This window comes from Pseudophryne corroboree, chromosome 7 (genome assembly GCF_028390025.1).
Source record: "Pseudophryne corroboree isolate aPseCor3 chromosome 7, aPseCor3.hap2, whole genome shotgun sequence".
Lineage (NCBI taxonomy): Eukaryota > Metazoa > Chordata > Amphibia > Anura > Myobatrachidae > Pseudophryne > Pseudophryne corroboree.
The window spans coordinates 33488531-33516364 of NC_086450.1; the positions used below are offsets into that span (position 1 = coordinate 33488531).

The 27834-nt window shown below is 45.3% G+C and overlaps 1 protein-coding gene and 1 long non-coding RNA gene across 2 annotated transcripts in view; one reads left to right on the plus strand and one right to left on the minus strand.

Moving 5' to 3' along the window:
- Window positions 1-325: 325 nt before the first annotated feature.
- On the plus strand, window positions 326-2026 carry LOC134944329 (uncharacterized). Its single transcript, XR_010181858.1, has 2 exons — window positions 326-400; window positions 1960-2026. It is a non-coding gene; the product is annotated as an uncharacterized LOC134944329 (long non-coding RNA).
- The window catches only part of LOC134944328 (NACHT, LRR and PYD domains-containing protein 12-like), a 227599-nt gene continuing 201588 nt past the window's right edge, over window positions 1824-27834 (minus strand). The window contains exon 14 of the mRNA XM_063932908.1: window positions 1824-2172. Within this exon, the coding sequence (XP_063788978.1) occupies window positions 2001-2172 (172 nt within the window). The 3' untranslated portion in view covers window positions 1824-2000. The remainder of the gene's footprint in view (window positions 2173-27834) is intronic.

Consider the following 27834-nt stretch of genomic DNA (forward strand, 5'->3'; position numbering starts at 1 on the left):
GTGTTGAACAGGTTAATGGATAAGAAAGGTGTTTCAGCACAGGTTATGGCAATCATAAATCAAGAGAAAAGTCCAGGAGCAGAGCATTCTGTCCCTCTTGGAGAGGGTCATGTTGGGAGGTATGATTTACTGGTAGGTAATTAAAATCTTTTTTTTTCATATACATTTAAAGGAGCCAAAGTGTCATTGGTGACAGTGGTACTAGAGCTACAGAGCTAGCGTGTGGTGAATGGGAACGCTCTCCTGTGCTCTGGCAACACAGAGGTCACATGCAACTCCAGAGAGAGGCTGGCTCATGCTGGCTGGTGTGACAGTTGGTGGTTGTTGAGCAGCCATCTTAAAAGTGAGATGGTGGCTGGGAGCAGGGCTTTCATACCCTCCAGCTGCACCTTTTTGGCAGGTACAGTACCTTTTTTTATGGTCTGTACCGATTTTTGGCTCTCCAAACTTTCATTGAAAGTATAGGAAAAGGGGGGTGACCACGCCCCATTTTTCAATGGCCACACCCCCTTTCCTAGTTTGTACCGATTTTTATGTGTCAAATGTTGGAGGGTATGGGCTTTTACCAGAGAGAGCGGCCATTCTCAGTGACCGGAGATAGCCACAGGAATAGTCAGAGTAGAGAAACAAGCAAGGATAACTGCTGCTGCAGCATAGATGGACAGCCCTTGAAGCAATGGAGAACTCTGTAGAAAATCACCCTGCACAGCCCCTGCACTGTAGTTATCCATTCCACGTGTCGCAGTAACTAACCCTGTACACTAGGGGGCAGCAAGCTGTGTAGTTAATCAATAGATGCCGGCTGACATGTACACAGAGAGACTTCTATATAGCATAAAGAATTTGATGCAGCCTAGACACTGGCCAGTTTATTACTATTAATTGACAGCTGCAGCTCATGGACTGGTGAAATGGGCGACGCCGGAAATGGGTGCTGCCAGATTAGGCGCTGCCAGATTAAGTGATCCCATTACAAAAGGCTATAGCTAGAAAAGCAAATGGCTGTCAGCAGTGTCGGACTGGGGCATAGAGGACCCACCGGGGGAATGCAGTGGTAGGGGCCCATGCTTAGGGGTGTGGCCAGTCTCTAGAGGGGGTGTGGCCAGCCCAGACAGAGATTTGGCTAACCGTTAGAGAGTGCATGGTTTGGGCCCCTTGATAAATATATAGTAAATACTGCTGGTGCAGGCATGATAGTGTACGAGATTAATAACAGCAATGCACTGTAGAAAATACACCATAGTCCTGTGCGATATAAGGTAACATATGTATATTGTATAATTCAAGTGCACAGTCTGGAACCTGAGCCTTAGAGGAGAACGTGGGCCCCCAAGCACTGGGGCCCACTGGGGTTTTCCCCTGTACCCATGTGGGCCAGTCCAACCCTGTGCGGGCGCCATAGCACTACCTCTGGTGGTGGGTACTGGGCATGTGAAAGTAAAGGTTAACCCCTCCAGGAGCCTATCTCCTTCCGCTACCCCTTGCAGGTGTATGAGCTGTCATATACAGTGAGATTTGCTGTGTGTACCAGTGATATGTCTCTGAATGAACTGTAGGTATCCTGGGGAAGTCCTATCCTTCTAAGGCTGTTCTAAGGTCACCCTGATCCAAAGGTGCACTACCCGCTGGCTCTTGCCAGTACAAACCCCGGGACTTCTCTCACAGGAGGAGATTTATCAAAGCTGGAGAGAGATAACGTGAAAAGAGATAAACTACCAACCAACCAACTCCTGTCATTTTTCAAACACACCCTGTATCACGGCAGTTAGGAGCTAATTGGTTGGTTCTTCATCTCTCTCCAAGGCTTGATCCATATCCCCCTATATGTGTAATAGGATAAGTAAAACCCACAGTCAGCTGTCTTAATTTTTTTATTTTTTATTTCACTTTTTCTCCTTATTATAAAACAAATGAAGTCGCTGTGCCTCCTATTACAAATATTCTGTTTTCTCTCTTCAGATATGGAGCAGAACACACAGTAAATGCAAAGTTACATTCACTTAATAAAGTAGATCCAGAAGCCTGAGAGCCGGCCGCACAGACTCCCGAAGTTTTACTTCACAGTCCTGCAGGTTATTTCCTCTCAGGTCCAGAGAGATCAGAGAGCGGTTTGTAATCAGGACAGAGCGGAGATTGTCGCAGCAGGAGGAGGTCAGACCACAGCCACGTAACCTGGTGCAAGAAGGGGGATCTGAGTGAGGTCATTTCCGATCATTTCCCCCCACACAATCAGCATGAAGAATACACCGCCCTGTCTAGGTGCAGCTACTGTTGTATATGTCAGCTATTAGGCTTAGGTGATGTCACTGACGCTATACTGAATATACACAGTGTTGGACTAGGGTATGAAGGGCCCACCAGGGGAATGCAGTGATAGGGGCCCATACTTAGGGGTGTGACCCATACTTGCCTACCTGACCCTCTCCATGAGGGAGAAAATGCTCTGTTCCTGGACTTTCCTGGTAATGTATGATTGCCATCACCTGTGGTGAAACACCTTTCTTATCAATTAACTAGCTCACCACAGGTGATGGCAATCATACATTACCAGGAAAGTCCAGGAACAGAGCATTTTCTCCCTCATGGAGAGGGTCGAGTAGGCAAGTATGGTGTGACCAGCCTACAAAGGGGGTGTGGCCAGCCTCCACAAAGGCTTGAAATGCACAATAGTCTGTAATGCAACATATCTACCATGTATAATACATGTGCACAGTCTGGAGCCTGATCCCTAGAGGAAGGAGTGGGCCCTCAGGCAGTGAGGCCTACCGGTGGTTTCCCCTGTACCCCTGTGGGCCAGTCCGACAGCATAACTCCCGAATGCCTGGACCTATTTACAAAAAACTTGGTACACATCTGACTTACAATCCGGGAACAAACTCTGAGGGGGTTAGACAACCCTAGCACCCCTAGGCGTGGAACAACAGCACAGAGTATTTCAGGAGACAGCATAACTCCCGAATGCCTGGACCTATTTACAAAAAACTTGGTACACATATGACTTACAAGTTGGGAACAAACACTGTGGGGGTAAGACACCCCTAGCACCCCTAGAGGTGAGGCAGCAGCACAGAGTTTTTCAGCAAACAGCATAACTCTGGAATGCCTGGAGCAATTTACACCAAACCTGCTACACAAATTACTTACACTCTGGGAACAAACACTGTGGGGGTAACACACCACTAGCACCCCTAGGGTGGGCCAGCAGCACAGACTATATCAGGACATGCATGATATGTCAATGATGACAGGGCTGCATGTGACATTATGTGAGGAGGGGAATGCAGGTAGCACAAACCAACACACTGACAGTTATATAGTGGAATAGCATGGTCCCCCAGCAGCACAGAGTATATCAGGAGATACGTGAAATCTGTTCAGGAACAAAGAGTTTAAGAAAATTTTCCATTTGTTCGAATCCTCGTATATACGTATTTATTGAGGTATGTACATACATACGATCTTCTTTACATGTTATGTCACTTTCATCTCCGTCTGTTTCATAGGGACTTACCTTCTGTGATGTTCCAAACCATATATGTTTGTTTAATATATGAATTACACCATTTCTTTCTTTGTATAATGAATACTGTTTTATGTATGATGTATACAATTTTATTTTGTATAAATTGTTTTAAGGTGACTATGTTCTGACATTATAGATATGCCCCTGAAGAAGTCTCTATGTGAGACGAAACGCGTCGGGTATTCTATCTTGTTCTGATGTGACCTCCATTCTACATTATTGGAAGGAGGTTATCACACTAAGAAATATCTGTACATCTGTGCAATATCAGACCCCCATTGTGTATGGTAGGGGGCTGATATCTTGAATTATATCTATGTGGACATTGTCGCTATTTTTTTACTGTTTTTAATAAAACTTATGTTTTGGAACTCATTGTTCAGTTTATGAGGCATGTATATTAATGCTGACTGGGATTACTGATACAAACAAAGAAGGGAGCTAATACTAGTCCCCTTGGGCATCAAGTACACTACTGCTATACCTATTGTCCATTTTAGTTCTGTCTAACATAGAACTTAAGGTCCATACACACTTAACGATAAAATGAGCGACGTCGCTCATTTTCCCCCTCCTTGAGCGACGTCACTCATTTTATCGTCAAGTGTGTATGCCGCCAGCGACGACCGATGCGCGGCCCCGCGGGTCGGCAACGATCGTCGCTGTCGGTAGGGCATGCATGAAGGATGTGGACTGTCGTCCATGACCTTCATGCAGGGCTGGCGGGGTCGTGACGTCACTGAGCGATATGAGCGGTCATATCGCTCAGTGTGTACAGTCGGCCGCTGACCGGCCGGCCCGGGAGGGGGAAACATTAGACGATGTCGCTCACAGATAATAATATTAGCGTAATAAGGGAGTCTGTGGCCTATATATATATATATATATATATATATATACACATACATACATACATACATATGAGATTGAGAGGATTATAGGTGGCACTCAGGAGACTTGTGAATTCAATTACTTTTTAATGGATAGCGTGCATCCAACAATTGTTTTGGGCAACAGCTCATCGTCATCATTGATCATTCCAGCTAATATGACATGCCTTGCCCTTTGTTGGTGTAACTCCATGTACATTACATTTTTAAGTAGTAATCCCACCTACTTTGGTATTGGCTCCACCCACAGTTGGTTTGGTGCCACCCACATCAGGCCACTTTTAGAAATGTTTCCAGGGCCACTTTTGTTCCCCAATCCGCCCCTGACTGCACCCATTGTTGCATTTTACCAAATATATATATATATATATATATATATATATATACACACGCTAAATACTATCAGTCCGAATTATGACATTACGTCTTCTTGCATTAAATTCACTATGGCCCTCATTCCGAGTTGAGCACTCGCTAGCTGCTTTTAGCAGCAGTGCACACGCTAGGCCGCCGCCCTCTGGTAGTGTATCTTAGCATAGCAGAACTGCTCGTAAACATTTTCAAGCAGTTTCTGAGCAGCTCCAGACCTACTCCTACCTTGCGATCACCTCAGTCAGCCACTCCCCCGTTTCCCCAGGCACGCCGGCATTTTTACCTGACATGCCTGCGTTTTTTAGCACACTCCCTGAAAATGGCCAGTTACCACCCAGAAACACCCACTTCCTGTCAATCAATCACACTACGATCAGCAGAGCGACAGAAAAGCGTAGCTCAACCTTGTGTAAAACTGCATAGTTTTGTGTGAAAATACTTCGCGCGTGCATACTGCGGCCCGTACGCATGCGCAGAAATGCCGCTTTTTCACCTAATCGCCGTGCTGCGACCACAACAAGCTAGCGATCAACTCGGAATGAGGGCCTATGTCTGATGTGGGGGAGTTGACGCATTGTAGTTGGGTCATGGGCTCCTTTGTGTCAATTTATACCTGTGTTAGAATGGTGATGGTGTAGAGTTTACAATGTATCCTTTTGGGTTATGTTGGTTCCGTTTCTTTCTTTCTTTCTTTTTTATCTTTTTTTATTTTGTTAATTGGAGACGCACTGATATAATGTTTGATGTGTTCAGAGCGTCCTCTGATAGCGATATCTATTTTTATATACTGCTTAAGTGCTAATTAGCTATAATATTTTTAATTTGTCATTATTTTTTATGATTACGGGGGTCATTTCGAGTTGTTCGCTCGTTGCCGATTTTCGCAACGGAGCAATTAAGGCAAAAATGCGCATGCGCATGGTACGCATGCGCTAAGTATTTTAGCACAAAACTTAGTAGATTTACTCACGTCTGAACGAAGAATTTTCATTGTTGAAGTGATCGGAGTGTGATTGACAGGAAGTGGGTGTTTCCGGGTGGAAACTGACCGTTTTGTGGGAGTGTGCGGAAAAACGCAGGCGTGTCTGGAGAAACAGGGGAGTGGCTGTCCGAACGCAGGGCGTGTTTGTGATGTCAAACCAGGAACGAAACGGGCTGAGCTGATCGCAATGTAGGAGTAAGTCTCGACTCAGAAACTGCTAAGAATTTTCTATTTGCAATTCTGCTAATCTTTCGTTCGCAATTCTGCTAAGCTAAGATACACTCCCAGAGGGCGGCGGCCTAGCGTGTGCAATGCTGCTAAAATCTGCTAGCGAGCAAACAACTCGGAATGACCCCCATAGTCTTATGATGTTTTTTATGGTTATAATTTGAGACACACTGATATAGTGTCTAGATGTGATATAAACGTTCTCTTATAGTGTGACCCATTAAATGTTTATTTATTACAGTAATTAGTGATAGTATTTGATCTATTGTAATACGAATGACTACGTCCTGTCATTATCTCAGTGCGTTTTCAAAGTACGTTTTAATTGTGAAATATGAATTACTGATGTATTTTATGAATTGTTGTGTTGTTATTTTTGCAATTGTTATTTATGTATGGTGGAATAATGACGCCTCAGTATAAATTCATTGCCCACAGGTGCTAGCCACACCCCCTGATGAAGTCCCATGACGAAACGCGTTGGGCGTGGCCAGCAGGACTTGTAACATATCGACCGGAGTTTGTCCGGCGTCTTTGGTTTCGTTCCGAGTCCATGCAGCTGAGAGATCCCAGCAGCTTATGGCATCCTGGAAGCGACGGTGATTGTCGGTGTTTGGCTTTCCGAAGGCCACACTGATTTCAACATCGAGCTGGTTACCTTTTACTTGAATGTATGTGAGTTATTACACATTAGTAAAAAGAGGATTTTGGTACTTCCCGATAAATCCATTTCTCTGAATCCACTCGGGGACACTGGAACAGCATATACAGTAGGGGTGTAAAGCTTGCAACCGGAGGTGTGGCACAATCTAAAATTAAACCTTGTCTGCACAGCCGTCTCCTCCACCTTCACACCCCTCAACCCTCAGTTTGGAAAATTTGACGGAGAGAATAGGACATGAGACTACAAACCAATGGCGAGGATTCTACCATACAGCAAATCAAACAGCATCCAAGAACTCTGTTAACAGAAAACTAAAGCTGTTTGCACAAACCGTTCAACAAGAACATTGAACACAGCAGGTTGACAGCACCGAGGCGGGCGTCCAGTGCCCCGAGTGAATTCAGAGAAAAGGATTTATCGGTAAGTATCAAAATCCTCTTTTCTCTTTCATCCGCTAGGGGACACTGGAACAGCATATACAGTAGGGGACGTCCCAGAGTTACTCCCAAGGGTGGGAATGCTGTCAGAGGCCTGCAAAACTAGACGTCCAAACTTTGAAACTCTGGACGCAAAAGTATCGAACTTTGTAAAATCTCGTGAACGTGTGTGCTGATTAGAGATGAGCGGGTTCGGTTTCTCTGAATCCGAACCCGCCAGAACTTCATGTTTTTTTTCACGGGTCCGAGCGACTCGGATCTTCCCGCCTTGCTCGGTTAACCCGAGCGCGCCCGAACGTCATCATGACGCTGTCGGATTCTCGCGAGGCTCGGATTCTATCGCGAGACTCGGATTCTATATAAGGAGCCGCGCGTCGCCGCCATTTTCACACGTGCATTGAGATTGATAGGGAGAGGACGTGGCTGGCGTCCTCTCCGTTTAGAATTAGAATAGATTAGAGAGACACTTGATTTACTAATTTTGGGGAGCATTAGGAGTACTCAGTAGTGTACAGTGCAGAGTTTTGCTGATAGTGACCAGTGACCACCACTTTTATTTATAATCCGTTCTCTGCCTGAAAAAAGCGATACACAGCACACAGTGACTCAGTCACATACCATATCTGTGTGCACTGCTCAGGCTCAGGCCAGTGTGCTGCATCATCTATTATCTATATATAATATTATATATATCTGTCTGACTGCTCAGCTCACACAGCTTATAATTGTGGGGGAGACTGGGGAGCACTACTGCAGTGCCAGTTATAGGTTATAGCAGGAGCCAGGAGTACATAATATATTATATAGTGAGTGACCACCAGACACACAGTGCAGTTTATTTAATATATCCGTTCTCTGCCTGAAAAAAGCGATACACACAGTGACTCAGTCAGTCACATACCATATCTGTGTGCACTGCTCAGGCTCAGGCCAGTGTGCTGCATCATCTATATATATTATATATCTGTCTGACTGCTCAGCTCACACAGCTTATAATTGTGGGGGAGACTGGGGAGCACTACTGCAGTGCCAGTTATAGGTTATAGCAGGAGCCAGGAGTACATAATATTATATTAAAATTAAACAGTGCACACTTTTGCTGCAGGAGTGCCACTGCCAGTGTGACTAGTGACCAGTGACCTGACCACCAGTATATAATATTAGTAGTATACTATCTCTTTATCAACCAGTCTATATTAGCAGCAGACACAGTACAGTGCGGTAGTTCACGGCTGTGGCTACCTCTGTGTCGGCACTCGGCAGCCCGTCCATAATTGTATATACCACCTAACCGTGGTTTTTTTTTCTTTCTTTATACATACATACTAGTTACGAGTATACTATCTCTTTATCAACCAGTCTATATATTAGCAGCAGACACAGTACAGTGCGGTAGTTCACGGCTGTGGCTACCTCTGTGTCGGCACTCGGCAGCCCGTCCATAATTGTATATACCACCTAACCGTGGTTTTTTTTTCTTTCTTTATACATACATACTAGTTACGAGTATACTATCTCTTTATCAACCAGTCTATATATTAGCAGCAGACACAGTACAGTGCGGTAGTTCACGGCTGTGGCTACCTCTGTGTCGGCACTCGGCAGCCCGTCCATAATTGTATATACCACCTAACCGTGGTTTTTTTTTCTTTCTTTATACATACATACTAGTTACGAGTATACTATCTCTTTATCAACCAGTCTATATTAGCAGCAGACACAGTACAGTGCGGTAGTTCACGGCTGTGGCTACCTCTGTGTCGGCACTCGGCAGCCCGTCCATAATTGTATATACCACCTAACCGTGGTTTTTTTTTCTTTCTTTATACATACATACTAGTTACGAGTATACTATCTCTTTATCAACCAGTCTATATATTAGCAGCAGACACAGTACAGTGCGGTAGTTCACGGCTGTGGCTACCTCTGTGTCGGCACTCGGCAGCCCGTCCATAATTGTATATACCACCTAACCGTGGTTTTTTTTTCTTTCTTTATACATACATACTAGTTACGAGTATACTATCTCTTTATCAACCAGTCTATACATTAGCAGCAGACACAGTACAGTGCGGTAGTTCACGGCTGTGGCTACCTCTGTGTCGGCACTCGGCAGCCCGTCCATAATTGTATATACCACCTAACCGTGGTTTTTTTTTCTTTCTTTATACATACATACTAGTTACGAGTATACTATCTCTTTATCAACCAGTCTATATATTAGCAGCAGACACAGTACAGTGCGGTAGTTCACGGCTGTGGCTACCTCTGTGTCGGCACTCGGCAGCCCGTCCATAATTGTATATACCACCTAACCGTGGTTTTTTTTTCTTTCTTTATACATACATACTAGTTACGAGTATACTATCTCTTTATCAACCAGTCTATATATTAGCAGCAGACACAGTACAGTGCGGTAGTTCACGGCTGTGGCTACCTCTGTGTCGGCACTCGGCAGCCCGTCCATAATTGTATATACCACCTAACCGTGGTTTTTTTTTCTTTCTTTATACATACATACTAGTTACGAGTATACTATCTCTTTATCAACCAGTCTATATATTAGCAGCAGACACAGTACAGTGCGGTAGTTCACGGCTGTGGCTACCTCTGTGTCGGCACTCGGCAGCCCGTCCATAATTGTATATACCACCTAACCGTGGTTTTTTTTTCTTTCTTTATACATACATACTAGTTACGAGTATACTATCTCTTTATCAACCAGTCTATATATTAGCAGCAGACACAGTACAGTGCGGTAGTTCACGGCTGTGGCTACCTCTGTGTCGGCACTCGGCAGCCCGTCCATAATTGTATATACCACCTAACCGTGGTTTTTTTTTTTCTTTCTTTATACATACATACTAGTTACGAGTATACTATCTCTTTATCAACCAGTCTATATATTAGCAGCAGACACAGTACAGTGCGGTAGTTCACGGCTGTGGCTACCTCTGTGTCGGCACTCGGCAGCCCGTCCATAATTGTATATACCACCTAACCGTGGTTTTTTTTTCTTTCTTTATACATACATACTAGTTACGAGTATACTATCTCTTTATCAACCAGTCTATATATTAGCAGCAGACACAGTACAGTGCGGTAGTTCACGGCTGTGGCTACCTCTGTGTCGGCACTCGGCAGCCCGTCCATAATTGTATATACCACCTAACCGTGGTTTTTTTTTCTTTCTTTATACATACATACTAGTTACGAGTATACTATCTCTTTATCAACCAGTCTATATATTAGCAGCAGACACAGTACAGTGCGGTAGTTCACGGCTGTGGCTACCTCTGTGTCGGCACTCGGCAGCCCGTCCATAATTGTATATACCACCTAACCGTGTTTTTTTTTTCTTTCTTTATACATACATACTAGTTACGAGTATACTATCTCTTTATCAACCAGTCTATATTAGCAGCAGACACAGTACAGTGCGGTAGTTCACGGCTGTGGCTACCTCTGTGTCGGCACTCGGCAGCCCGTCCATAATTGTATATACCACCTAACCGTGGTTTTTTTTTCTTTCTTTATACATACATACTAGTTACGAGTATACTATCTCTTTATCAACCAGTCTATATTAGCAGCAGACACAGTACAGTGCGGTAGTTCACGGCTGTGGCTACCTCTGTGTCGGCACTCGGCAGCCCGTCCATAATTGTATACTAGTATCCAATCCATCCATCTCCATTGTTTACCTGAGGTGCCTTTTAGTTGTGCCTATTAAAATATGGAGAACAAAAATGTTGAGGTTCCAAAATTAGGGAAAGATCAAGATCCACTTCCACCTCGTGCTGAAGCTGCTGCCACTAGTCATGGCCGAGACGATGAAATGCCAGCAACGTCGTCTGCCAAGGCCGATGCCCAATGGCATAGTACAGAGCATGTCAAAACCAAAACACCAAATATCAGTAAAAAAAGGACTCCAAAACCTAAAATAAAATTGTCGGAGGAGAAGCGTAAACTTGCCAATATGCCATTTACCACACGGAGTGGCAAGGAACGGCTGAGGCCCTGGCCTATGTTCATGGCTAGTGGTTCAGCTTCACATGAGGATGGAAGCACTCAGCCTCTCGCTAGAAAACTGAAAAGACTCAAGCTGGCAAAAGCACCGCAAAGAACTGTGCGTTCTTTGAAATCCCAAATCCACAAGGAGAGTCCAATTGTGTCGGTTGCGATGCCTGACCTTCCCAACACTGGACGTGAAGAGCATGCGCCTTCCACCATTTGCACGCCCCCTGCAAGTGCTGGAAGGAGCACCCGCAGTCCAGTTCCTGATAGTCAGATTGAAGATGTCAGTGTTGAAGTACACCAGGATGAGGAGGATATGGGTGTTGCTGGCGCTGGGGAGGAAATTGACCAGGAGGATTCTGATGGTGAGGTGGTTTGTTTAAGTCAGGCACCCGGGGAGACACCTGTTGTCCGTGGGAGGAATATGGCCGTTGACATGCCAGGTGAAAATACCAAAAAAATCAGCTCTTCGGTGTGATAGGGGCCCATACTTAGGGGTGTGACCCATACTTGCCTACCTGACCCTCTCCATGAGGGAGAAAATGCTCTGTTCCTGGACTTTCCTGGTAATGTATGATTGCCATCACCTGTGGTGAAACACCTTTCTTATCAATTAACTAGCTCACCACAGGTGATGGCAATCATACATTACCAGGAAAGTCCAGGAACAGAGCATTTTCTCCCTCATGGAGAGGGTCGAGTAGGCAAGTATGGTGTGACCAGCCTACAAAGGGGGTGTGGCCAGCCTCCACAAAGGCTTGAAATGCACAATAGTCTGTAATGCAACATATCTACCATGTATAATACATGTGCACAGTCTGGAGCCTGATCCCTAGAGGAAGGAGTGGGCCCTCAGGCAGTGAGGCCTACCGGTGGTTTCCCCTGTACCCCTGTGGGCCAGTCCGACAGCATAACTCCCGAATGCCTGGACCTATTTACAAAAAACTTGGTACACATCTGACTTACAATCCGGGAACAAACTCTGAGGGGGTTAGACAACCCTAGCACCCCTAGGCGTGGAACAACAGCACAGAGTATTTCAGGAGACAGCATAACTCCCGAATGCCTGGACCTATTTACAAAAAACTTGGTACACATATGACTTACAAGTTGGGAACAAACACTGTGGGGGTAAGACACCCCTAGCACCCCTAGAGGTGAGGCAGCAGCACAGAGTTTTTCAGCAAACAGCATAACTCTGGAATGCCTGGAGCAATTTACACCAAACCTGCTACACAAATTACTTACACTCTGGGAACAAACACTGTGGGGGTAACACACCACTAGCACCCCTAGGGTGGGCCAGCAGCACAGACTATATCAGGACATGCATGATATGTCAATGATGACAGGGCTGCATGTGACATTATGTGAGGAGGGGAATGCAGGTAGCACAAACCAACACACTGACAGTTATATAGTGGAATAGCATGGTCCCCCAGCAGCACAGAGTATATCAGGAGATACGTGAAATCTGTTCAGGAACAAAGAGTTTAAGAAAATTTTCCATTTGTTCGAATCCTCGTATATACGTATTTATTGAGGTATGTACATACATACGATCTTCTTTACATGTTATGTCACTTTCATCTCCGTCTGTTTCATAGGGACTTACCTTCTGTGATGTTCCAAACCATATATGTTTGTTTAATATATGAATTACACCATTTCTTTCTTTGTATAATGAATACTGTTTTATGTATGATGTATACAATTTTATTTTGTATAAATTGTTTTAAGGTGACTATGTTCTGACATTATAGATATGCCCCTGAAGAAGTCTCTATGTGAGACGAAACGCGTCGGGTATTCTATCTTGTTCTGATGTGACCTCCATTCTACATTATTGGAAGGAGGTTATCACACTAAGAAATATCTGTACATCTGTGCAATATCAGACCCCCATTGTGTATGGTAGGGGGCTGATATCTTGAATTATATCTATGTGGACATTGTCGCTATTTTTTTACTGTTTTTAATAAAACTTATGTTTTGGAACTCATTGTTCAGTTTATGAGGCATGTATATTAATGCTGACTGGGATTACTGATACAAACAAAGAAGGGAGCTAATACTAGTCCCCTTGGGCATCAAGTACACTACTGCTATACCTATTGTCCATTTTAGTTCTGTCTAACATAGAACTTAAGGTCCATACACACTTAACGATAAAATGAGCGACGTCGCTCATTTTCCCCCTCCTTGAGCGACGTCACTCATTTTATCGTCAAGTGTGTATGCCGCCAGCGACGACCGATGCGCGGCCCCGCGGGTCGGCAACGATCGTCGCTGTCGGTAGGGCATGCATGAAGGATGTGGACTGTCGTCCATGACCTTCATGCAGGGCTGGCGGGGTCGTGACGTCACTGAGCGATATGAGCGGTCATATCGCTCAGTGTGTACAGTCGGCCGCTGACCGGCCGGCCCGGGAGGGGGAAACATTAGACGATGTCGCTCACAGATAATAATATTAGCGTAATAAGGGAGTCTGTGGCCTATATATATATATATATATATATATATATATACACATACATACATACATACATATGAGATTGAGAGGATTATAGGTGGCACTCAGGAGACTTGTGAATTCAATTACTTTTTAATGGATAGCGTGCATCCAACAATTGTTTTGGGCAACAGCTCATCGTCATCATTGATCATTCCAGCTAATATGACATGCCTTGCCCTTTGTTGGTGTAACTCCATGTACATTACATTTTTAAGTAGTAATCCCACCTACTTTGGTATTGGCTCCACCCACAGTTGGTTTGGTGCCACCCACATCAGGCCACTTTTAGAAATGTTTCCAGGGCCACTTTTGTTCCCCAATCCGCCCCTGACTGCACCCATTGTTGCATTTTACCAAATATATATATATATATATATATATATATATATATATACACACGCTAAATACTATCAGTCCGAATTATGACATTACGTCTTCTTGCATTAAATTCACTATGGCCCTCATTCCGAGTTGAGCACTCGCTAGCTGCTTTTAGCAGCAGTGCACACGCTAGGCCGCCGCCCTCTGGTAGTGTATCTTAGCATAGCAGAACTGCTCGTAAACATTTTCAAGCAGTTTCTGAGCAGCTCCAGACCTACTCCTACCTTGCGATCACCTCAGTCAGCCACTCCCCCGTTTCCCCAGGCACGCCGGCATTTTTACCTGACATGCCTGCGTTTTTTAGCACACTCCCTGAAAATGGCCAGTTACCACCCAGAAACACCCACTTCCTGTCAATCAATCACACTACGATCAGCAGAGCGACAGAAAAGCGTAGCTCAACCTTGTGTAAAACTGCATAGTTTTGTGTGAAAATACTTCGCGCGTGCATACTGCGGCCCGTACGCATGCGCAGAAATGCCGCTTTTTCACCTAATCGCCGTGCTGCGACCACAACAAGCTAGCGATCAACTCGGAATGAGGGCCTATGTCTGATGTGGGGGAGTTGACGCATTGTAGTTGGGTCATGGGCTCCTTTGTGTCAATTTATACCTGTGTTAGAATGGTGATGGTGTAGAGTTTACAATGTATCCTTTTGGGTTATGTTGGTTCCGTTTCTTTCTTTCTTTCTTTTTTATCTTTTTTTATTTTGTTAATTGGAGACGCACTGATATAATGTTTGATGTGTTCAGAGCGTCCTCTGATAGCGATATCTATTTTTATATACTGCTTAAGTGCTAATTAGCTATAATATTTTTAATTTGTCATTATTTTTTATGATTACGGGGGTCATTTCGAGTTGTTCGCTCGTTGCCGATTTTCGCAACGGAGCAATTAAGGCAAAAATGCGCATGCGCATGGTACGCATGCGCTAAGTATTTTAGCACAAAACTTAGTAGATTTACTCACGTCTGAACGAAGAATTTTCATTGTTGAAGTGATCGGAGTGTGATTGACAGGAAGTGGGTGTTTCCGGGTGGAAACTGACCGTTTTGTGGGAGTGTGCGGAAAAACGCAGGCGTGTCTGGAGAAACAGGGGAGTGGCTGTCCGAACGCAGGGCGTGTTTGTGATGTCAAACCAGGAACGAAACGGGCTGAGCTGATCGCAATGTAGGAGTAAGTCTCGACTCAGAAACTGCTAAGAATTTTCTATTTGCAATTCTGCTAATCTTTCGTTCGCAATTCTGCTAAGCTAAGATACACTCCCAGAGGGCGGCGGCCTAGCGTGTGCAATGCTGCTAAAATCTGCTAGCGAGCAAACAACTCGGAATGACCCCCATAGTCTTATGATGTTTTTTATGGTTATAATTTGAGACACACTGATATAGTGTCTAGATGTGATATAAACGTTCTCTTATAGTGTGACCCATTAAATGTTTATTTATTACAGTAATTAGTGATAGTATTTGATCTATTGTAATACGAATGACTACGTCCTGTCATTATCTCAGTGCGTTTTCAAAGTACGTTTTAATTGTGAAATATGAATTACTGATGTATTTTATGAATTGTTGTGTTGTTATTTTTGCAATTGTTATTTATGTATGGTGGAATAATGACGCCTCAGTATAAATTCATTGCCCACAGGTGCTAGCCACACCCCCTGATGAAGTCCCATGACGAAACGCGTTGGGCGTGGCCAGCAGGACTTGTAACATATCGACCGGAGTTTGTCCGGCGTCTTTGGTTTCGTTCCGAGTCCATGCAGCTGAGAGATCCCAGCAGCTTATGGCATCCTGGAAGCGACGGTGATTGTCGGTGTTTGGCTTTCCGAAGGCCACACTGATTTCAACATCGAGCTGGTTACCTTTTACTTGAATGTATGTGAGTTATTACACATTAGTAAAAAGAGGATTTTGGTACTTCCCGATAAATCCATTTCTCTGAATCCACTCGGGGACACTGGAACAGCATATACAGTAGGGGTGTAAAGCTTGCAACCGGAGGTGTGGCACAATCTAAAATTAAACCTTGTCTGCACAGCCGTCTCCTCCACCTTCACACCCCTCAACCCTCAGTTTGGAAAATTTGACGGAGAGAATAGGACATGAGACTACAAACCAATGGCGAGGATTCTACCATACAGCAAATCAAACAGCATCCAAGAACTCTGTTAACAGAAAACTAAAGCTGTTTGCACAAACCGTTCAACAAGAACATTGAACACAGCAGGTTGACAGCACCGAGGCGGGCGTCCAGTGCCCCGAGTGAATTCAGAGAAAAGGATTTATCGGTAAGTATCAAAATCCTCTTTTCTCTTTCATCCGCTAGGGGACACTGGAACAGCATATACAGTAGGGGACGTCCCAGAGTTACTCCCAAGGGTGGGAATGCTGTCAGAGGCCTGCAAAACTAGACGTCCAAACTTTGAAACTCTGGACGCAAAAGTATCGAACTTTGTAAAATCTCGTGAACGTGTGTGCTGATTAGAGATGAGCGGGTTCGGTTTCTCTGAATCCGAACCCGCCAGAACTTCATGTTTTTTTTCACGGGTCCGAGCGACTCGGATCTTCCCGCCTTGCTCGGTTAACCCGAGCGCGCCCGAACGTCATCATGACGCTGTCGGATTCTCGCGAGGCTCGGATTCTATCGCGAGACTCGGATTCTATATAAGGAGCCGCGCGTCGCCGCCATTTTCACACGTGCATTGAGATTGATAGGGAGAGGACGTGGCTGGCGTCCTCTCCGTTTAGAATTAGAATAGATTAGAGAGACACTTGATTTACTAATTTTGGGGAGCATTAGGAGTACTCAGTAGTGTACAGTGCAGAGTTTTGCTGATAGTGACCAGTGACCACCACTTTTATTTATAATCCGTTCTCTGCCTGAAAAAAGCGATACACAGCACACAGTGACTCAGTCACATACCATATCTGTGTGCACTGCTCAGGCTCAGGCCAGTGTGCTGCATCATCTATTATCTATATATAATATTATATATATCTGTCTGACTGCTCAGCTCACACAGCTTATAATTGTGGGGGAGACTGGGGAGCACTACTGCAGTGCCAGTTATAGGTTATAGCAGGAGCCAGGAGTACATAATATATTATATAGTGAGTGACCACCAGACACACAGTGCAGTTTATTTAATATATCCGTTCTCTGCCTGAAAAAAGCGATACACACAGTGACTCAGTCAGTCACATACCATATCTGTGTGCACTGCTCAGGCTCAGGCCAGTGTGCTGCATCATCTATATATATTATATATCTGTCTGACTGCTCAGCTCACACAGCTTATAATTGTGGGGGAGACTGGGGAGCACTACTGCAGTGCCAGTTATAGGTTATAGCAGGAGCCAGGAGTACATAATATTATATTAAAATTAAACAGTGCACACTTTTGCTGCAGGAGTGCCACTGCCAGTGTGACTAGTGACCAGTGACCTGACCACCAGTATATAATATTAGTAGTATACTATCTCTTTATCAACCAGTCTATATTAGCAGCAGACACAGTACAGTGCGGTAGTTCACGGCTGTGGCTACCTCTGTGTCGGCACTCGGCAGCCCGTCCATAATTGTATATACCACCTAACCGTGGTTTTTTTTTCTTTCTTTATACATACATACTAGTTACGAGTATACTATCTCTTTATCAACCAGTCTATATATTAGCAGCAGACACAGTACAGTGCGGTAGTTCACGGCTGTGGCTACCTCTGTGTCGGCACTCGGCAGCCCGTCCATAATTGTATATACCACCTAACCGTGGTTTTTTTTTCTTTCTTTATACATACATACTAGTTACGAGTATACTATCTCTTTATCAACCAGTCTATATATTAGCAGCAGACACAGTACAGTGCGGTAGTTCACGGCTGTGGCTACCTCTGTGTCGGCACTCGGCAGCCCGTCCATAATTGTATATACCACCTAACCGTGGTTTTTTTTTCTTTCTTTATACATACATACTAGTTACGAGTATACTATCTCTTTATCAACCAGTCTATATTAGCAGCAGACACAGTACAGTGCGGTAGTTCACGGCTGTGGCTACCTCTGTGTCGGCACTCGGCAGCCCGTCCATAATTGTATATACCACCTAACCGTGGTTTTTTTTTCTTTCTTTATACATACATACTAGTTACGAGTATACTATCTCTTTATCAACCAGTCTATATATTAGCAGCAGACACAGTACAGTGCGGTAGTTCACGGCTGTGGCTACCTCTGTGTCGGCACTCGGCAGCCCGTCCATAATTGTATATACCACCTAACCGTGGTTTTTTTTTCTTTCTTTATACATACATACTAGTTACGAGTATACTATCTCTTTATCAACCAGTCTATACATTAGCAGCAGACACAGTACAGTGCGGTAGTTCACGGCTGTGGCTACCTCTGTGTCGGCACTCGGCAGCCCGTCCATAATTGTATATACCACCTAACCGTGGTTTTTTTTTCTTTCTTTATACATACATACTAGTTACGAGTATACTATCTCTTTATCAACCAGTCTATATATTAGCAGCAGACACAGTACAGTGCGGTAGTTCACGGCTGTGGCTACCTCTGTGTCGGCACTCGGCAGCCCGTCCATAATTGTATATACCACCTAACCGTGGTTTTTTTTTCTTTCTTTATACATACATACTAGTTACGAGTATACTATCTCTTTATCAACCAGTCTATATATTAGCAGCAGACACAGTACAGTGCGGTAGTTCACGGCTGTGGCTACCTCTGTGTCGGCACTCGGCAGCCCGTCCATAATTGTATATACCACCTAACCGTGGTTTTTTTTTCTTTCTTTATACATACATACTAGTTACGAGTATACTATCTCTTTATCAACCAGTCTATATATTAGCAGCAGACACAGTACAGTGCGGTAGTTCACGGCTGTGGCTACCTCTGTGTCGGCACTCGGCAGCCCGTCCATAATTGTATATACCACCTAACCGTGGTTTTTTTTTCTTTCTTTATACATACATACTAGTTACGAGTATACTATCTCTTTATCAACCAGTCTATATATTAGCAGCAGACACAGTACAGTGCGGTAGTTCACGGCTGTGGCTACCTCTGTGTCGGCACTCGGCAGCCCGTCCATAATTGTATATACCACCTAACCGTGGTTTTTTTTTTCTTTCTTTATACATACATACTAGTTACGAGTATACTATCTCTTTATCAACCAGTCTATATATTAGCAGCAGACACAGTACAGTGCGGTAGTTCACGGCTGTGGCTACCTCTGTGTCGGCACTCGGCAGCCCGTCCATAATTGTATATACCACCTAACCGTGGTTTTTTTTTCTTTCTTTATACATACATACTAGTTACGAGTATACTATCTCTTTATCAACCAGTCTATATATTAGCAGCAGACACAGTACAGTGCGGTAGTTCACGGCTGTGGCTACCTCTGTGTCGGCACTCGGCAGCCCGTCCATAATTGTATATACCACCTAACCGTGGTTTTTTTTTCTTTCTTTATACATACATACTAGTTACGAGTATACTATCTCTTTATCAACCAGTCTATATATTAGCAGCAGACACAGTACAGTGCGGTAGTTCACGGCTGTGGCTACCTCTGTGTCGGCACTCGGCAGCCCGTCCATAATTGTATATACCACCTAACCGTGGTTTTTTTTTCTTTCTTTATACATACATACTAGTTACGAGTATACTATCTCTTTATCAACCAGTCTATATTAGCAGCAGACACAGTACAGTGCGGTAGTTCACGGCTGTGGCTACCTCTGTGTCGGCACTCGGCAGCCCGTCCATAATTGTATATACCACCTAACCGTGGTTTTTTTTTCTTTCTTTATACATACATACTAGTTACGAGTATACTATCTCTTTATCAACCAGTCTATATTAGCAGCAGACACAGTACAGTGCGGTAGTTCACGGCTGTGGCTACCTCTGTGTCGGCACTCGGCAGCCCGTCCATAATTGTATACTAGTATCCAATCCATCCATCTCCATTGTTTACCTGAGGTGCCTTTTAGTTGTGCCTATTAAAATATGGAGAACAAAAATGTTGAGGTTCCAAAATTAGGGAAAGATCAAGATCCACTTCCACCTCGTGCTGAAGCTGCTGCCACTAGTCATGGCCGAGACGATGAAATGCCAGCAACGTCGTCTGCCAAGGCCGATGCCCAATGGCATAGTACAGAGCATGTCAAAACCAAAACACCAAATATCAGTAAAAAAAGGACTCCAAAACCTAAAATAAAATTGTCGGAGGAGAAGCGTAAACTTGCCAATATGCCATTTACCACACGGAGTGGCAAGGAACGGCTGAGGCCCTGGCCTATGTTCATGGCTAGTGGTTCAGCTTCACATGAGGATGGAAGCACTCAGCCTCTCGCTAGAAAACTGAAAAGACTCAAGCTGGCAAAAGCACCGCAAAGAACTGTGCGTTCTTTGAAATCCCAAATCCACAAGGAGAGTCCAATTGTGTCGGTTGCGATGCCTGACCTTCCCAACACTGGACGTGAAGAGCATGCGCCTTCCACCATTTGCACGCCCCCTGCAAGTGCTGGAAGGAGCACCCGCAGTCCAGTTCCTGATAGTCAGATTGAAGATGTCAGTGTTGAAGTACACCAGGATGAGGAGGATATGGGTGTTGCTGGCGCTGGGGAGGAAATTGACCAGGAGGATTCTGATGGTGAGGTGGTTTGTTTAAGTCAGGCACCCGGGGAGACACCTGTTGTCCGTGGGAGGAATATGGCCGTTGACATGCCAGGTGAAAATACCAAAAAAATCAGCTCTTCGGTGTGGAGGTATTTCACCAGAAATGCGGACAACAGGTGTCAAGCCGTGTGTTCCCTTTGTCAAGCTGTAATAAGTAGGGGTAAGGACGTTAACCACCTCGGAACATCCTCCCTTATACGTCACCTGCAGCGCATTCATAATAAGTCAGTGACAAGTTTAAAAACTTTGGGTGACAGCGGAAGCAGTCCACTGACCAGTAAATCCCTTCCTCTTGTAACCAAGCTCACGCAAACCACCCCACCAACTCCCTCAGTGTCAATTTCCTCCTTCCCCAGGAATGCCAATAGTCCTGCAGGCCATGTCACTGGCAATTCTGACGAGTCCTCTCCTGCCTGGGATTCCTCCGATGCATCCTTGCGTGTAACGCCTACTGCTGCTGGCGCTGCTGTTGTTGCCGCTGGGAGTCGATGGTCATCCCAGAGGGGAAGCCGTAAGCCCACTTGTACTACTTCCAGTAAGCAATTGACTGTTCAACAGTCCTTTGCGAGGAAGATGAAATATCACAGCAGTCATCCTACTGCAAAGCGGATAACTGAGTCCTTGACAACTATGTTGGTGTTAGACGTGCGTCCGGTATCCGCCGTTAGTTCACAGGGAACTAGACAATTTATTGAGGCAGTGTGCCCCCGTTACCAAATACCATCTAGGTTCCACTTCTCTAGGCAGGCGATATCGAGAATGTACACGGACGTCAGAAAAAGACTCACCAGTCTCCTAAAAAATGCAGTTGTACCCAATGTCCACTTAACCACGGACATGTGGACAAGTGGAGCAGGGCAGGGTCAGGACTATATGACTGTGACAGCCCACTGGGTAGATGTATGGACTCCCGCCGCAAGAACAGCAGCGGCGGCACCAGTAGCAGCATCTCGCAAACGCCAACTCTTTCCTAGGCAGGCTACGCTTTGTATCACCGCTTTCCAGAATACGCACACAGCTGAAAACCTCTTACGGCAACTGAGGAAGATCATCGCGGAATGGCTTACCCCAATTGGACTCTCCTGTGGATTTGTGGCATCGGACAACGCCAGCAATATTGTGTGTGCATTAAATCTGGGCCAATTCCAGCACGTCCCATGTTTTGCACATACCTTGAATTTGGTGGTGCAGAATTTTTTAAAAAATGACAGGGGCGTGCAAGAGATGCTGTCGGTGGCCAGAAGAATTGCGGGACACTTTCGGCGTACAGGCACCACGTACAGAAAACTGGAGCACCACCAAAAACTACTGAACCTGCCCTGCCATCATCTGAAGCAAGAAGTGGTAACGAGGTGGAATTCAACCCTCTATATGCTTCAGAGGTTGGAGGAGCAGCAAAAGGCCATTCAAGCCTATACAATTGAGCACGATATAGTAGGTGGAATGCACCTGTCTCAAGTGCAGTGGAGAATGATTTCAACGTTGTGCAAGGTTCTGATGCCCTTTGAACTTGCCACACGTGAAGTCAGTTCAGACACTGCCAGCCTGAGTCAGGTCATTCCCCTCATCAGGCTTTTGCAGAAGAAGCTGGAGGCATTGAAGAAGGAGCTAAAAGGGAGCGATTCCGCTAGGCATGTGGGACTTGTGGATGCAGCCCTTAATTCGCTTAACAAGGATTCACGGGTGGTCAATCTGTTGAAATCAGAGCACTACATTTTGGCCACCGTGCTCGATCCTAGATTTAAAGCCTACCTTGGATCTCTCTTTCCGGCAGACACAGGTCTGCTGGGGTTGAAAGACCTGCTGGTGACAAAATTGTCAAGTCAAGCGGAACGCGACCTGTCAACATCTCCTCCTTCACATTCTCCCGCAACTGGGGGTGCGAGGAAAAGGCTCAGAATTCCGAGCCCACCCGCTGGCGGTGATGCAGGGCAGTCTGGAGCGACTGCTGATGCTGACATCTGGTCCGGACTGAAGGACCTGACAACGATTACGGACATGTCGTCTACTGTCACTGCATATGATTCTCTCAACATTGATAGAATGGTGGAGGATTATATGAGTGACCGCATCCAAGTAGGCACGTCACACAGTCCGTACTTATACTGGCAGGAAAAAGAGGCAATTTGGAGGCCCTTGCACAAACTGGCTTTATTCTACCTAAGTTGCCCTCCCACAAGTGTGTACTCCGAAAGAGTGTTTAGTGCCGCCGCTCACCTTGTCAGCAATCGGCGTACGAGGTTACATCCAGAAAATGTGGAGAAGATGATGTTCATTAAAATGAATTATAATCAATTCCTCCGCGGAGACATTGACCAGCAGCAATTGCCTCCACAAAGTACACAGGGAGCTGAGATGGTGGATTCCAGTGGGGACGAATTGATAATCTGTGAGGAGGGGGATGTACACGGTGATATATCGGAGGGTGAAGATGAGGTGGACATCTTGCCTCTGTAGAGCCAGTTTGTGCAAGGAGAGATTAATTGCTTCTTTTTTGGGGGGGGTCCAAACCAACCCGTCATATCAGTCACAGTCGTGTGGCAGACCCTGTCACTGAAATGATGGGTTGGTTAAAGTGTGCATGTCCTGTTTTGTTTATACAACATAAGGGTGGGTGGGAGGGCCCAAGGACAATTCCATCTTGCACCTCTTTTTTCTTTTCTTTTTCTTTGCATCATGTGCTGATTGGGGAGGGTTTTTTTGGAAGGGACATCCTGCGTGACACTGCAGTGCCACTCCTAGATGGGCCCGGTGTTTGTGTCGGCCACTAGGGTCGCTAATCTTACTCACACAGTCAGCTACCTCATTGCGCCTCTTTTTTTCTTTGCGTCATGTGCTGTTTGGGGAGGGTTTTTTGGAAGGGACATCCTGCGTGACACTGCAGTGCCACTCCTAGATGGGCCCGGTGTTTGTGTCGGCCACTAGGGTCGCTAATCTTACTCACACAGCTACCTCATTGCGCCTCTTTTTTTCTTTGCGTCATGTGCTGTTTGGGGAGGGTTTTTTGGAAGGGACATCCTGCGTGACACTGCAGTGCCACTCCTAGATGGGCCCGGTGTTTGTGTCGGCCACTAGGGTCGCTAATCTTACTCACACAGCTACCTCATTGCGCCTCTTTTTTTCTTTGCGTCATGTGCTGTTTGGGGAGGGTTTTTTGGAAGGGACATCCTGCGTGACACTGCAGTGCCACTCCTAGATGGGCCCGGTGTTTGTGTCGGCCACTAGGGTCGCTAATCTTACTCACACAGCTACCTCATTGCGCCTCTTTTTTTCTTTGCGTCATGTGCTGTTTGGGGAGGGTTTTTTGGAAGGGACATCCTGCGTGACACTGCAGTGCCACTCCTAGATGGGCCCGGTGTTTGTGTCGGCCACTAGGGTCGCTAATCTTACTCACACAGCTACCTCATTGCGCCTCTTTTTTTCTTTGCGTCATGTGCTGTTTGGGGAGGGTTTTTTGGAAGGGCCATCCTGCGTGACACTGCAGTGCCACTCCTAGATGGGCCCGGTGTTTGTGTCGGCCACTAGGGTCGCTAATCTTACTCACACAGCTACCTCATTGCGCCTCTTTTTTTCTTTGCGTCATGTGCTGTTTGGGGAGGGTTTTTTGGAAGGGTCATCCTGCGTGACACTGCAGTGCCACTCCTAGATGGGCCCGGTGTTTGTGTCGGCCACTAGGGTCGCTAATCTTACTCACACAGCTACCTCATTGCGCCTCTTTTTTTCTTTGCGTCATGTGCTGTTTGGGGAGGGTTTTTTGGAAGGGACATCCTGCGTGACACTGCAGTGCCACTCCTAGATGGGCCCGGTGTTTGTGTCGGCCACTAGGGTCGCTAATCTTACTCACACAGCTACCTCATTGCGCCTCTTTTTTTCTTTGCGTCATGTGCTGTTTGGGGAGGGTTTTTTGGAAGGGACATCCTGCGTGACACTGCAGTGCCACTCCTAGATGGGCCCGGTGTTTGTGTCGGCCACTAGGGTCGCTTATCTTACTCACACAGCGACCTCGGTGCAAATTTTAGGACTAAAAATAATATTGTGAGGTGTGAGGTATTCAGAATAGACTGAAAATGAGTGTAAATTATGGTTTTTGAGGTTAATAATACTTTGGGATCAAAATGACCCCCAAATTCTATGATTTAAGCTGTTTTTTAGTGTTTTTTGAAAAAAACACCCGAATCCAAAACACACCCGAATCCGACAAAAAAAATTCGGTGAGGTTTTGCCAAAACGCGTTCGAACCCAAAACACGGCCGCGGAACCGAACCCAAAACCAAAACACAAAACCCGAAAAATTTCAGGCGCTCATCTCTAGTGCTGATGACCACGTTGCTGCTCTGTAATGTTGAGTAGTAGCATGCACCTCTGGCTGCTGCCCATGAGGTACCTACTGATCTGGAGGTATGGGCACCAACCTGAACCGGGACCCGTTTACCACAGGATAATTATTGCATAATGGTAAACTTAATCCATCTGGCCAGAGTTTGTTGATATGCTGGCCAACTCTTCTTTGAACCATCATAAATGACAAACAAATGGTCCTACTGTCTGAAGGCCAACGGAACTTGCATGTCTTTCCGTAGAGCTCTTACAAGGGCTAAAGACATGTTCCCATCTGCAATTCCTTGAAAAGATGAAACCACAATTGGCTGGTTTAAGTGAAACCCCGAAACTACCTGTGGGAGAAACTCTGCCCTTGTACGGAGTTCTGCCCTACCTTCCTGGAAAAACAGAAAAGGGACTCTTACACAATAAGGCTTCCAAATCAGAAACCTGTCTTGTCGAAACTAAGGCAAGTAACAGCGTGACTGTCCTGGAGAGATATCTCAAGTCTGTTCTCTCTACCTGCTCAAAAGGTTGATGAATTGAAATATTCCAACACAAATTTAGGTCCCACAGCGCAGTGGGAGGATGGAAAAAGGAGGTTGTATCTTCAGAGCTTCCTGTAAGAAGGTCTGAACCTCCTGTAAAGATGCTAAGCGCTGTTGAACCTTCAAGGAGCCTAAACGTAGGTCTCCATGTAAAACGGCCTGGATAAAATGTAAAAGCCTAGACAGGTGGAATCTCCTGGAATGCAACCCCCCTTTCTGACACCAGTCCATGTTTTCTTCTATATTATGTAGTAGTGCATGGCCGTGACCGGCTTCCTACTTGTGATCATTGTAGGTATAGCCACTTTTGGTATTCCTCTCCTTCTCAAGTTCCGGGTCTCAATAGCTACGCAGGTAAACGCAACCTGTTCAGGTCTGGGAGAAGGAACGGCCCAGCCCCTTTGATAGCAGGCCTTCTCTCTGAAAGGTAGCCTCCAGAGATCTTTCACCAGTAGCCTCCTCAAATCCGAGCACCAACTCCTGCGGAACCAGTTTGGTGTAATGAGAATTGCTCACACTCTTTTCTGTTTGGTGTTCTTTAGTACCCTGGGTATGATTGGAAATGGTGGAAAATTGTAAACACTTCTGTAAGACCAAGGAAGTGTCAATGCGTTCCTCCGTCCGCTGCTGGATCTCTCGTGCTGGCCACATACCTGGGCAGCTGATGGTTTTTTCGAGAGGCCAGTAGGGCTACTTGAGGTAGGTCTCCTCTCCCTACCACCATCTCGATTCCTCGATGCATGTTCCGTGACTGAGATAATCTATTTCCCAGTTTGCCACTCCTGGAATGAACTATTCTGAAAGGACGATGTTGCGCCTTTCTGCTCACAACAAGAATCTTGTGGCTTTCAATGTCCACTTGCTCTTTGTTCCTTCTTGACGGTTTATGTATGCCGTTCTTGTAACATTGTCTGGCTGCATCCTCAAGCGTTGACCCCTCACGAGGTCTCCACTAAGAGAAATTGCATTATAACTGCACTCAGCTCGAGCATGTGTATGGGTAGACTGCTATCTCGTGACGTCCATCAGTTCTGAAACTGATGTTCCTCTAGGACGGTACCCCAACCTCTGAGACTGGCTTCCGTTGAGAGGATCCTCCAATTCCAAATGCCGAATCTCTTATATACAACCACCCGTATTTTGGAAGTTTGGACCCGTGTGAAAGCCGTGCGATATAGAAACCAGTGTGAACCTGATCGCTGAGCAATGAAGTTCATCTGGAATGGTCGGAGTGAAGTCTGCCATATTGTAGAACCTCCAAAGACGGTACCATCTTCCCGAGAAGTTGTACACATAGGTGTAGGAAATCCATCTGTGCCTCTAGTACTTGAGCCACCAGTCTCTGTATGTCCTGGATCTTACTCTCTGTGAGACCTAGCGATTGAATCCTTTGATCTGGCATTAATTTGGATTTCTAGAAATTCACAACGCACCCATGTTGAGTGAGAAATTGATGAGTCCTCTGAGCATCTTTTGACCAGCTGTCCCTGAGAGGTGGTCTTGATCAGTAAATCGTCTAGATAAGGTATGATCGTGACCCCTTACAGTCTCATCTTGCTAGCCTTTAACACCCTGATCCTTGTAAAAATTATCGGGATAATGATACACGGAATGGTAAGGCCCGAACTGGTAATGATCCTTCATAAGTATGTTTGGTAAGGAGTTCAAATCAGGATATGAAGGACACCATGAACTCCCCTGTTCTAGGCCTGCAATGACCGAATTGGGTTGATTCCATTAGAACTGGTTAAAAACTCTTAACCTGAGTATCAGCCTGATCTTTTGGTATTGGTTAGCAATACCTGAATCACCATCAGAAAAGCCTTCGCTTTTGAACTGAATGACAGCTTGGGCTGTTGTAGAGATCTATTATTTATGTAGGGAGACAAATCAATAATTCAAATCTCGGACCCGGTCTCTGTAGAGACCTGACCACTATCTATTTTGAACAGTCTCTGTTATCCGAGACTCTTCCAGCACGAGAGTGAGAACCAAACTAGTTGAATAATGGACCAGCGCGACTTCCACTGCCTATTGGCATAGTTCTATGATAACCAGTAGGTAGAAGATATGATTCTTCTCCACTTATCTGAATTTCTGTGGACCAAGGAAAGCTTCCCCTCCTAGGGAACTCTCCTTCCAAACCTGTAACTATAGCCTTTTTACCAAAACATGAACCTCCTAGGTCCGTTCAAGATGGTCTTGCAAGTAGAAGTTGGATTTCCATATTAATTTTAACC